The sequence below is a fragment of the Malania oleifera genome, chromosome 2 (assembly GCF_029873635.1).
Source record: "Malania oleifera isolate guangnan ecotype guangnan chromosome 2, ASM2987363v1, whole genome shotgun sequence".
Taxonomy (NCBI): Eukaryota; Viridiplantae; Streptophyta; class Magnoliopsida; order Santalales; family Ximeniaceae; genus Malania; species Malania oleifera.
Genome location: NC_080418.1, coordinates 145,811,700 through 145,825,042, shown reverse-complemented (window position 1 = coordinate 145,825,042; position 13,343 = coordinate 145,811,700). Strand labels below are relative to the sequence as shown.

General features: G+C 35.1%; 1 protein-coding gene across 1 annotated transcript; it reads right to left on the bottom strand.

The window, feature by feature from the left end:
- Nucleotides 1-926: 926 nt before the first annotated feature.
- On the bottom strand, nt 927-1,595 carry LOC131147895 (histone H3.2). Its single transcript, XM_058097536.1, has one exon. It carries the CDS (start codon nt 1,458-1,460, stop codon nt 1,050-1,052), a length of 411 nt encoding a protein of 136 aa, XP_057953519.1. The 5' UTR covers nt 1,461-1,595; the 3' UTR covers nt 927-1,049.
- Between the last annotated feature and the right edge of the window lie 11,748 nt (nt 1,596-13,343).

Below are 13,343 nucleotides of genomic sequence, written 5' to 3'. Positions count from 1 at the left end.
TACTAAAATATAAAATAAAAGACAATCACCGTTCTTAAATTTTGAAAAAAAATAAAAATATATTTTTTTCTAAAATTTCAAAAATATCATAAACCTTTCCTAAAATTTATCAAAAAAATAAATAAACCTCTTCTCAAAAAAAAAAAGTTAACAAAATACAAGGAAAAAAATTATATCATTTTTAATGAACCTTAAAAAAATCCCTAAAATTTTGAAACCCCAAAATAAAACTTGAATTTTTTAAACCTCAAACAGTCATTATATATATATATATATATATCAATCTAGGGGTGGGGGGGAGTTAATATATTTTATCCTAAACTACCAGTCAAAAAATATTGCATCAATGAATATAAACCCACTTAATTGCTTGCGTATGTTAATGATCAATTTTTAAATTTTAAAACTCAATAGCGAAGAACAAAATTTGAACAAGATTAGGCTTACTAATTTAGATTGGCTTTTAGGTTCCAGGAAATTGGAAAGAATAAAATAAATAAACAAATTACAAACCATAATCATATCAACCCAAATTCATTCACAAATGTAAAACATTAATCTCAATCAATTCAATACTACATCTCAATATAATTACTCTGTATCATTTGAACCATCAGATTAAGATTTTTGAAAATATGATGAAGATTCAAACAAAAATAATTTGAGATATGGGCATCTCATTTGTTACCTTTTTATTTGTTATTAATGAAATGATTCAATTAGTTTGATAACATTTTGATTTTAATTTATGGAACTAAATTTGTTTGATTTTAATTTCAATTACTTTTTAAAACCAAATCAAATCATTTCCACCCCTACACAAGACTATGATCTCAGCATTCGTAATTAAATATTTGAATTACGCGCAAAATAAAATCAAAACCACAAACAATTCACAGGAAGTAAATACCAGACGAACAGTGATCTAGCAGAGGATGAAATTCCAAGTTTTTTACATCTCACTTTCTCAACATACAGAAAGATAGATCTGGATAAACAACAGAACCCAGCAGAAAAACATCTAGTAGCTAACCAGCACATATCATTTTCTAAGCCCTCTCCCCTCGGATTCTACGCGCAAGCTGGATATCCTTAGGCATGATGGTGACCCGCTTGGCGTGGATCGCACAGAGATTGGTGTCTTCGAAGACTCCGACGAGATAGGCCTCGGCGGCCTCCTGGAGGGCCGCGACAGCGCCGCTCTGGAACCGAAGATCGGTCTTGAAGTCCTGAGCAATCTCCCGGACCAGTCTCTGGAACGGGAGCTTCCGGATCAATAGCTCCGTGCTCTTCTGGTACCTCCTGATTTCCCTCAGCGCCACTGTTCCAGGCCTGAAGCGGTGGGGCTTCTTCACCCCACCGGTCGCCGGAGCAGACTTCCGGGCGGCCTTAGTGGCTAGCTGCTTGCGCGGGGCCTTGCCCCCTGTCGATTTCCTCGCCGTCTGTTTAGTTCGAGCCATTTCTGAGCTTGATTAGGGAAAATCACGAACTGGGTCGGGATGAAACTGGAAAAGTGAATTGAAACTAGATGAATTTTGAACCGTGATGTTGGAAAGAGATTTTAGGGGAGGAATTTATAGGAGGAGAGTGGGAGGGATTAGGAGGCGGGAGAGATTTGGGTTTTGATTTTTGAACTTTCAGCGGAGGTTTTGGTTTGGCGGGGGATTCTGGTCGTTGGATTTGATGGAAATGGACAGATGAGATTAACTGATGGAGAGTGACACGGATTGCGATCCGTGTTTTTGTATTTGTTTAGTGTAGCGTGGATCCAGGTGAGCTAACTGCATTCATCGCAGCCTTACATGTCGTTGCCTAGGGGTGGCAAGAAAATCAAAAAATAAAATCAAAATTGAACTAAATTAAATTGAAAAATAAGTTAATTATTTTTTTAGTTAGTTTTAGTTTAGAATTTTTATTTGTTTTTTATTATCAATTCAGTTTTGATTTGGTCCATCCAATAATCACAATTAGTCAAATTGAATAAAATCATAATATCATAAACATATGAAGAAATATATATTATATGTTATTATATAACATTTTAATTAAAAAAAACTATATTATATTAAGACTGATGGCTAAATTTTAATGATAAATATATTTAAAATTTACATGTTTATTATTTAAATTGTATTTAACGATTCAATTTGATTAATGATTGAATAGTTGTCTAAAAATTGATTAATTAAATATTGATTAATCATTTTAAATTGTCCAATATTGATTCATATTTTTTAATAAATCAAAATTTTAATTATGGGTCAATGGGCCCCCAAAAGCCTGAAGGCAACTTTGGTCAATAGTAATTAAGGCCTTACTAAAGGCCCATGATGGCTTGTAGTTAATTCTAGAGTTGTGTTTGTACCAAGATTTTAGTAACATATTTTTAGGTTTACTTGCATTCAAGGATATAATGATGCAAATGAGACAAGTTGTTTCCGAGCAATTAGGTGCTCAGCCAGATAATGGCTCGTTTTGATCTCATTTTTTAAGATTAATAATTCAAACTCGAATTTATATTTGAAAGTTAGAAAATAAATAAGTTGAACTTTGTATAAATGATACTCAAATTGTAAAATTTATCAGTTAACTCATAAGTTAATTAATTTAAAAACTCAGTCAATGTTAACTTTTTGAGTCTAATCCTCATTTTGATGTTGATAAAGTACAAGTTACTTATATGTGCAATCAGTATGTGAACATGCCTTTAATCCAAAACACACATAAGGGAATGGGTAATGGAAGCCAAAACGGAATTTAAAGCTATACAATCTAGCATATTCTGTGGATACCCGAACCTATAAAATAAGGAAAATAAATCATAAAAGGGTAAAAAGGTAATTTTGGCAAGTTTCGTTGACAAAACCAAGGTTCTCGTCGACGAAGGTCCTTTTGCGGTTCGTCGCCGAAATTCAGAGCCTTGGCGACAAAGAGATCCCGACCAATAGGAAAAATATTGAACAAGGGTTCCTCAACAAAGGAAGAAGTTCGTCGACGAAGAGCCTTCTGTGGCTCATCAACGAAGGCACCATTCGTCGACGAGTTTGACCTGCATTCGTTGACGAGTTTGACCGGGTCAAGGGGTCTATAAATTTTATTTTTAGTTGTTTCATGGTTAAGAAACTCAAAACTCTCTCTCTCTCTCTCTCTCTCTCTCTCTCTCTCTCTCTCTCTCTCTCTCTCTCTCTCTAACCGGCAAACTCTCCCTCTCTCTCTTCTATCCTTCATTGTTTGTCACCCGAATCCATGATCCAACGTTACTACGTGAATCAGGGGGAAAACCTCTACAATTATAGCGGATTGGATCTTTGTTTTGAGGATTTCCTGATTTTGTCCCGAAATCGAAGTAAGTGTTTAAGTTCGTTTTTTGTTCGGTAAATCTGTAGTAAATAGGATTGTATTTAAGTACTGTTCTTTGGTTCTTAGGTTTTGAGAACTCGATTCATTGTTTTGAGAGCTGTATAGTTCGTGTTTCAAAGTTCGAAATAGATAAGGGGATTTGTTTACATCAGTCTTTTTAGAAAACTAAATTGCTAAAAAGTTAGTTTATGTTTATATGCACATATTGATTGCTTATTTGCAACATTCCACCAGGTAAAATGCCGGTTTTATGAGTTTTGGTAAAAATGAGGGTTTTGGCATATGATCTCTAAACTTTTCAAAACTTTGTTATTTGTATTAAACTTAACGTAGGAGAAGTTTGAACCCCTTGTTTTCCAATTAAATTAATGTGAGTTACGGTGTTATCTCAAAAGGAGGGTGAATTGGGTATTTAGATCCTTTAGGTTCTAATTTTGTAAACGATAATTTCAAACTTGCAAACTGCCAATTACTATTTCAATCAATTTTATTAATCAACCTATTGCGAAATTCTAAGTGTCTTTATCAAGCATACAATGTTACCCAATTATTCAAACATACATCAATTGATCAATACATACACAATATGATTACGCAGAATTTAAATAAAGATAAGGGTAAGAGAGATGCAAACTCGATTTTACGAGATTCGGCCTACCCTAGCCTACGTTCTCGCCTTAAGTAACCCACTAAAGGATTCCACTAAATAATCCGCTCGTCTAACTAGGACGGAGCTTCCCTTATAATCCGCTGCTTACAAGAAGCACAACTTCCTCTTGCTTCGCTGCTTACAAGAGGCACAATTTCCTCCTCACCCGATTCACAACCCGAACCGTGATTACAATATAGAATTAGAATTCTGCACAAACTCAATATTGCTTCTCTACAAACTAGTGAGTACAATAGAAATCCTAACACATAATCATATGTTAAATACTTGAAGCTCAGTATGTATGTAAAAATATGACTTTTATAAGTCGAATGATATGCTTCACAAATCTACCCTTCAAATAATATCTCCCAAAAATATTTTTTTATAAATAAATACTTTGGAGATCTTGGAGTTTGATTTCAAATCACTTTATGCAAGAATATCAAATAAGATCCTTAAAAAATAGACTTGAATATTATCAAGATCTAAGTTCTTGCTATCAAATAACTTGTAAGATTAAATCTTTGTGTAAACAATAAACTTGATAGTTTTTCAAATATTTGAACAATATTTCTCAAATACTTTTTGCACAAATAAAGTAGGTCTCTTTGAATAAAAATATACTTTTGAATATTACAAGGTTTCAATACTTTAGAATACTGTTCCCAAAAACTTTTCTCAAATAATGATCTTTCACAGAATGTATATATAATTAATAAATCAAGATCAATCTTTCAAATAAAAATATTCAAGAATACGTTTGTAAAAAAAATCTTTGAGAATAAATCAGCATATGTTTGATCACCAAACCTCAATACCCAAGTTATTTGCACAATATTCGCAGGAATGCCTTTTGAGAATCAACGTAACCCAAGCTTAGATTTGATGTGAATGCTTTGAAATCGTAGGCAAAGGCTTAATGATGTGTTTTATGCTTTCCAGAGATTTGTATACGTTCAAGGCTCCCAATAATATGCAAAAAGTGAGGCACTAGGGTTCTTAGGTTAGTTTTATAAGTGTTCTCAGCCCTAGATTTAATTTTGACCGTTGGATCAACTTAAAAACAAAAGTTTTCATTCGTGTCCGCGTTGAAACGTGAATCAGCGTCCTGATCTTCATCGACGAGTGGGTAAGTTCGTCGATGAGTGTATAACACTCGTTCGTTGATGAGGCCATGAGTTCGTCGATGAGAGCATTGTCTGAACTTTTTAGGCTCTCAGTATTTGTTCGTCGACGAGACAACACAGTTCATCGCCGAGTGACGTTCATACGTTCGTCGACGAGGCCATTGGGTTCGTCAACGAGGCCTCTAAAATTTGCCTCGAAAAATTTATCCAACTTGGACTAATGTAAATGAATTTTTCATGAATGCATGAATCCTAAGGTATATTTGAGCTTCAATATATATCATATGACATGTAAATACATTTAATTCTAAATACCCATTCCCATTGATGATCTCGAACTTGAAACTTGCTTCTCTATCCGTTTATTCTTCTAAATCCATGGATTGAGCCAAATGATATTTACTTTAGGTTTCTCATGGCTTCCACATCAAGATCATCGTTCATGCATTCTAAATCATGATCTTGTTCACAAACTTAATTGCACAGGTCAAATACCAAGTGATTTGTCATTATCAAAACAAGATTGGACTCATAGAGTCAATAGTTACTTTTTGAGTTATATACTATATATAGCGGATTTTTGATCAAATGAGTGTTGCATATGATATGAAATGGAATATACTGAATATGTTTGAATACGTATATGAGTTACGTGAACTGAAGTTCCATTTTGCTATCGGAAAATGTGAAAAACAGGTGTCGGTTATATACCAAGCTTTGTATGTGAAAAGGGTTAAACCGAGAATGTGTGCGCCGGTTTATACCACAGTATGAATGAATGAGATTGTGAAAATATTGGAACTGTACAGGTGATTTATGAATTGGAAACAAGTTAATTTGGTTTTATCGTAAATTATATATATGATATTGGGACCGCAACTTATTATTATGAGAACCTTAAAAAGCTCAATGTTATATGAAAGCCTTAAAAAGCTCAATGTTATATGAAGCCTTAAAAAGCTTAAAGCGCGGTTCCGTTGCTATATTTTGGGTACAGTGCAACCACACATCTGATTTTCAATGTGGGTATCGAGATAGTTGGCTGGGTTGGAGTGTGCCATTGGTGGATTAATGGACCGGGTGGATTCAGTCGGATTATAGTAAATCACACAACCCGCCCCACAAGGTAGTGTTGGCATAGTTATTATTGTTTCTAAGTTGGACGGTGTTCTAAATATGCATATACATGTTTTAAAAACTAAAATGGGTAAAGTCACAGGTTTGAGTACCGAGCGGAGGGATTGTATAGTGTATGGGCCTATACCCTACCATGACCTCGGGAACTCTTTCTTGTAATGATGTTAAACCATCTATTGTAGGAATTATGTCTATACATCTCCTATATTACAATATTGAGAATATGTTTTATATGTAACTGCTTTCAACTGAAATTAACACTGTGGTCATACACTGATATAATATCTTCCACCTTACTGAGAAGTATCTCACCCCAACATACAACCTTTGTTTCAGGTCTTTCAAGAAACCGGTCCTAGGCTTTTAGAGGGACGTCGAAGCTTAGTACTATTTTTAGCTTACGTAAGCATTTTGTATATGTACTGGACTTAGTTCAAAATGACTTTTTGGGAATGTAATACAAATTATGTTTTAAGTATGGACGTATGTATGTAAGAAGTCAATTAGAAACTCTGGTATGTCTTTTCGATTTTTCATATGGATGTTTATGTTTTCCGCTATGCATGAGATTACAGATCAGTATGAAACACCCGTATGTCCCTATTAAGGGCGGGTTGTATATGTATGTTTATCAGAGACAGGTGTAGTAGCACTCTGGGGCCGTATAAAGGGATGGGACGTTACATTTTTAATGGCAGACAGAATAGCAAAGCAGAATGAAGATATTTGATTATTTTATTTGTAATGCATTTAAGTTTATATTTGATCCGTAATAATGCATGGCATGCATGATATGACTGCTAAGCTCAAAATGATCATAAACTAACCTTAGGAGACCTATTGTAATGACCTGAATAATAATGGAATTTAAATAATAAAGAGGAAGGGAAATGGAGACAGTAACAGAAGGAGGAAGTCGATAGCGTTCGTCAACGACATTGCACTTTGAAAAGAATAACAAAGGGGAATCATCAGGGCTTCGTTGACGAATACAGGGGATTCGTTGACGAGGGATTTAGAGAATTCGTCATCGAAGATTGAATTTCGTCGACGAAGAAATCCCGAGATAGGTTTGAGCCGATTGAATTTCGTCGATGAGAACTGAATTTTGTCGACGAAATTATTAAAGGATTCATCGACGAATGATGTGACTCGTCGATGAATTCCCTGCTCTATAAATATCAAAATCTGAATTTTTACTTACAAATTAAGAAATCTCTCTCCTCTCTCTCTCTCTTTCGACGATTTTGGGCCAAATCTTCGCCGGATCAACAATCTGAAGTCACCACGACGCTCCTGGGAAGTTCTCTCCAAATCTGTCGGAGAGGATCGTTGGTGAAAGTAAGGTGGAAACCATCCCAAATCCAGGGTAAGGCTTTCTACTCAATATTTGGATTTTTGATAGTTGAGAAAAGTGTTATACGCTTAGAAATACTGAACTTTAGTTCTGGGGAATATTGTTTTCAGGGTGTTGAGTTGCGAGCCCTGCAGAGGCGGGGCAGATTTTCTTATGGGCTTTTTAGGAATCAGGTAAGGGGATAAACTAAGCTAGTATTTTTATGAAAAATATGTATATTGTTATAGCAGTTGGTTTTCAAAAAAATAAATAAATAAATAAATAAATATATATATATATATATATATATGATTTATATTTGGGAAAAATACTGTTGAAAGTGATGATATGTTAAACTTATGAAAAACTTGTTTAGTGTAGCATGAGTAGAACTTAATATGAAATACTGCTTCTGGGAATGTGTTAATGATACAGATTTTCATAATGGAAAACCGGCATATGGTCCGAGATTTTTATATGATTTGTCGGCGTACGGGCCGTGCTATGGATGTAATTTGTCAGCGTACGGGCTGTGCTATGATATGGTTTGCCGGCGTACAGGCCGAGCTATGGACGTGATTTGCCAGCATACGGGCTGTGCTATGATTTACCGGCGTATGAGCCGAGCTATGATAAAATATGTAATATCGGCGTACGGGCCAATGATTTTCATAATATACGTATATATGCAAAATGATATGATTGATCTGATAATTAATGATATGAGATATCCATCTATCATAGTTTTAGTATATTTTATATGATATCAGAACCTGATTGGCTTGGTCTAGGCTAGCACTTGCACAATATCGTTGCTATGTGTCCATGGTCTTCATGATCATGATATCGGTGTTAACGCCGCTGTATGAAGTGGTGTGAGACTGGATGGTCGATGTGGTTATTAAGAAGTGTGTGATCACCCCTGGTGTACGGGCTATGTCAGGCAGACCAATCGGACTTACAGACTGTACGTTTGAGTTGGCTGTGGTCGGCCAACCATTGTCAGGTCCCACCTTCGGGCCACACAACTCAGTCATGTGGGGGTAATACATGACAATAATCAGCTAACCTACCAGGAATGTTTTGTATTATCATTATATAAGATGAAATATGTTTATGAAAATGCAGTATGTTCTGTCATGATTTGATGATATATATGTTTTCCCAGATACATAACAGCTATTGAATATGTTTTATATGATTTATGTATGACACGGAATACTCATGTTGTCACACACTAGTATTAGTTTATTTCCCTTACTAAGATGTGTCTTACCCTAAATTTTATAAACTTTTCAGGAGCCTCAGATAGGAGAGCGGGAAAAGCCCCACTGATCTAGTGCTGTTTATCTACCTTTTTTGAAGGGTAAGCTTTTGTAGGGACAGTTAGATTTTGGTGGGAAATGTCCCTAGATCTTACTTTTGGGATGTATATATGGAAATACTGTGGACATAGTGACTCTGGTATTTGTGGTAATGAGATGGATGTTTTGTGTTTATATATTGTGATTTTATGTTTCCTGCTGCTTAGACTTCCGTATTGTGTTCTGATGTATCTCTAGTACCCACGATTCCAAGTGGATTATGATATGCTGAACTGGAATATGAGATATTGATTTTATTATTATATTTAAAAAAAATGTGGAAAATCAGCAAGTCGTCACACCTATCCTTTAATAAAAAACCTTTTTCATAAAAGTTAAAATCAACAAAGGGTTTTTGAAATATTTTTAGGGTCAAAGTCGAGGCAAAAACTGAGGAATTCACCGACCTCGGTCGACCGACCAGTTCAAGTTATGATCAGCTCAGTCGTCCGAACACACATTAGGCCAAAAGTCAAAGTTTGACTAGGCTTAGTCGACCAACCATTTTTGAACTTAGCTTCCACAGTTGACCGACCTCTGAACTTGACCTTTCTGTCGTCCTCAACAAATTGGTGCTTTCAGTTAAAAAATAGCCTCAACCAATCGCCCTTCATGGCTCGGCAGACCGAACATAAGCCCAACCGACCGAACTTATGAAGGGTTCAGAAATTGCCCAAGTACAACCGACCGACTCTTTCCTCGGCCAATAGAACCCTTTGAGAAATTCAGATTTCGTGTGTGAGGTTAGCTGATCGAACCTCTAGGGTTCCGGTATTTTTCAACGCTTAAACACAATTATTTTTTTAATTAAAAAAAATCTAAAAATTCCCTTCGTGTCCCCAAACGGTCATAATTTCAAAAACTCTATAAATACCCCTTTTATTAGCATAATTAGCAACAAGATTAGGAAGAAAAATCCTCCCAAAATATTTTTGTCCTTTAATAATTTATACTCTCTTATCTTTATTATTTTAACAATCTTTTTAAGAGAGCATAAATTTTGGGCATTCATTCTTCATATCAAAAATCATTTTACTCTCTTTTCACCTTCATTTGAAAACCTTTTTTTTTTAAAGAGAGCATATATTTTGGACATTTATATTTATTTCAAAAGCATGCACTCTCATCCATATTATTTTAAAAATCATTTTGAGAGTTTTCTTTGAGTTTCTTCCATACTATTTTCTTGATAAATATTTTTGGGAAACTCATTGTAACTTGTGAATCTTTGCACATTAATTGTGATATTCAAAAGCTCACTAGTTTTTTTATTGCAAAAATCTTCTATTGAGCATATACTATATTTTCACCTATTTTTCTTTGAAAACATTTTTGGAGAAAATATTCTTTAAGCTTTTCTCAAAAGGCTTAAGGATATATTGTACTGTATATAATGATTCAAAGGCCTTTTATCTTATGAATTAATCAAGCTAGCTTTGAGCATATTTAAACTCATATTTTTGCTTGAAAAGCTTCTTGGTTTGTTTTGTGCAAAACCCTAGGTTCTCCTAATTTTTTATTGAAAAATATTTTTGGAGAATAATATATTTAGGTTTAAATCTTTGAAACATTTTATCATATACATCATTTTTCAAAGATTGCAAATAGTATTTGTGAGAAAATTACACATACTAACTTGAGCTTAATTTCATATCATGCGTGAGTGCATATAATGCTTCATTGTGTACAATCCGCTTTCTGAGTAGCAAGTTATTTGTACGAAAATTTTTCCATATATGTTATATTCCAAGCGTGGCATAAAGAGGGAGACTTGCCCTGTGAAAAGTCCCGGATTGGCTCAAGCTCGATTTAGAATGTTGGGATTTGCACCATCCCGTAAAGTGTGCACAGTTTGGCTCAACCTGGTGAATTGAGTTGAAGTGTCTCTCCCTCGTAAGGAGAATTAGTTGTGGCTCAGTCCTGTAATTTAAGATGGGGAGTCTCCGCCTTGTAAGGAGAGTGTAAGTGGCATCGCTCCACCCTATATAAGTGAGCATTAGTGGAATTCTTGAATTACGGCTTAAGGCGGGGATGTAGGCAGAATTGACCGAATCCCAATATAAATTTTGTGTCGGCACTTTAAATTTATGCACATGTATGTTTGATTAATTACTGTCTTGATTATTTTACATGCATGTTTTAAATACGTGATATTTGGGGGATGCTTATATTTTAAATATTGTGAATGATTGGGAATTACTAAGATTGTTATATTTGTTTTACATATCTGCTTAGTTAAATATTTGTGGTATTTCTGTTTGATTAGAAAGAACCTACATTGTGCAATACTGACTGTGGACTTAGATTTAACCTAAAATTTTTAAATACCCAATTCACCCCCCTCTTTGGAATATACCATTCCTATCAGTCAATAAGCTTATTTAATGTGTTTATGATTTAATTTATTTAACTTATCAAGCAGAAGTCAATAACTTCTTTGTATAGAGGCTCAAAAACTTAATTTGTTGTTTACTCGTTAATAAGCTCATTAATTTATAAATACAGTTTAGAACTCATTACAAATTAATATTATTTTGTATTTTTACATAGCAAATATTTTTTAAAAGTACTTCCTTTCTAGCTAGTCAGTTTTCACTAATCATATATTTTCATTTATTTTTACAATATTTTTCATTGTATAAGGTATTAAAACACAAGTCAAAATATCGCATTAGTGGATATGAAATATAAACGTGCTAAATATTTTTGTTTGCTAAATATCAAAACACAAGTCAAACACGATTTCGATTGTAAATTGAGAAAACGACTGGATATACTCTTGTGCCTTTACTAGATATCTCTTCATTTTTTGATCTCTGGTTTCAAATTCACCCTTCACCTGCTTAACCACAAGTTAGAAATCACTTGAGACTTAAAGCCTTTCTACTCCTAGAGACATTGAGAGTCGAAGTCCTGCTAGTAATGCTTCATACTTAGCATCATTATTGGTTGTTGCAAACTCCAATCGCAATGCACACTGTACTTCAGAACCATCTGGGGTTGTAAGGATTAAATCTACTCCTCCTCCTGTCCTGCCTGATGACCCGTCCACATGTAGCATCCAAACTTCTGGCTTCTCTAAATTTTCACGAACCTGCTCAACCACAAAATCTACGACTGCTGAAAGATTTGCCTTAGTGGCATGCTGGTCAGGACAATCACCTTGTGTGCTTGAAAGTAAGGTCTTAACCTTCTGGTTGCACAGAAAATTGCGAAGCAACTTATCTTGTTGCTGTATAGTTTATCTTTGCTCGGCACAATACTTTACTAGTACAGTATATGGGCTTGTGCTGCCTGCCTTCCTCTCGAACTAGGACTACACTTACTGCATGTTGAGTAGAAGCCAAGTACAAGTAAAGACCTTCTCTAGTTCTTACTTTCGTCAAAAGGGGTGGAGAACTTACTCTTCTCCCCATTCAAATTCTCCCACCTTTCATAATGCTTTAAAGAATGGCAAGCACTTATCTCCTGAGCAGGAGACAAACTTGCTCAGCAAGGCAATCTTCCCAGTTAACACTTAGATTTCTTTTGTTTGTCTAAGAAGCCCTCATCTCCATCAACACTCGTATTTTATCAGGGTTTGCTTTTATCCCCCTGTGGGTCACCATAAACCCTAAAAATTTTCCTGCAGACACATCAAATACACATTTAGCTGGGTTTAGTCTCATTTTATACCTGCGTAGCAGTTCAAATGCTCCACTCAAATCCCTACAATGCTCCTCTACTTTTAGACTTTTCACTAGCATGTCATCTACATAAGCCTTCATGGTGTTTCCCAGTAAATCTTTGAATACTTTGTTCACCAAGCTCTGGTAAGTCGCTCCTACATTTTTTAATCCAAATGGCATTACTCTATAGCAATAAAGCCCCCTTTCGGTGATGATGAAGTCTTCTTTTCATCTTGTGGAGGCATACAAATTTGGTTGTAACCTGAGTATGTATCCGTGAAACTCAAGAGCTCATGTGGGGATGTAGAGTCCACCAGCTGGTCAATCTATGGGAGAGGAAAACTGTCTTTCGGGCATGTCTTGTTCAAATATGTAAAATTGATGTAGGTCTACCATTTCCCATTTGACTTTTTCACTAGACCATCAAAGGATCTTCGCCTCCAAGTTTCCAGACCACTATTCCACCTAACCTACCCACTCTTATCCTTATCCTAACTCAAACCTATACTCTAGTATTAATCATCCATAAAGTCTGCAGAACCGTTAGGTTCTGATACCATCTGTAATGCCTCGAACCCGCCAAGTGGGGCCTGAAGGTTACATTTTTCATTCACATGTTTCAGATACCGTAAACTACCATTATGCAGCGGAAATAAATAAACAAACTCTATTTAAACACTAGAGTCTTTCTATAGATCC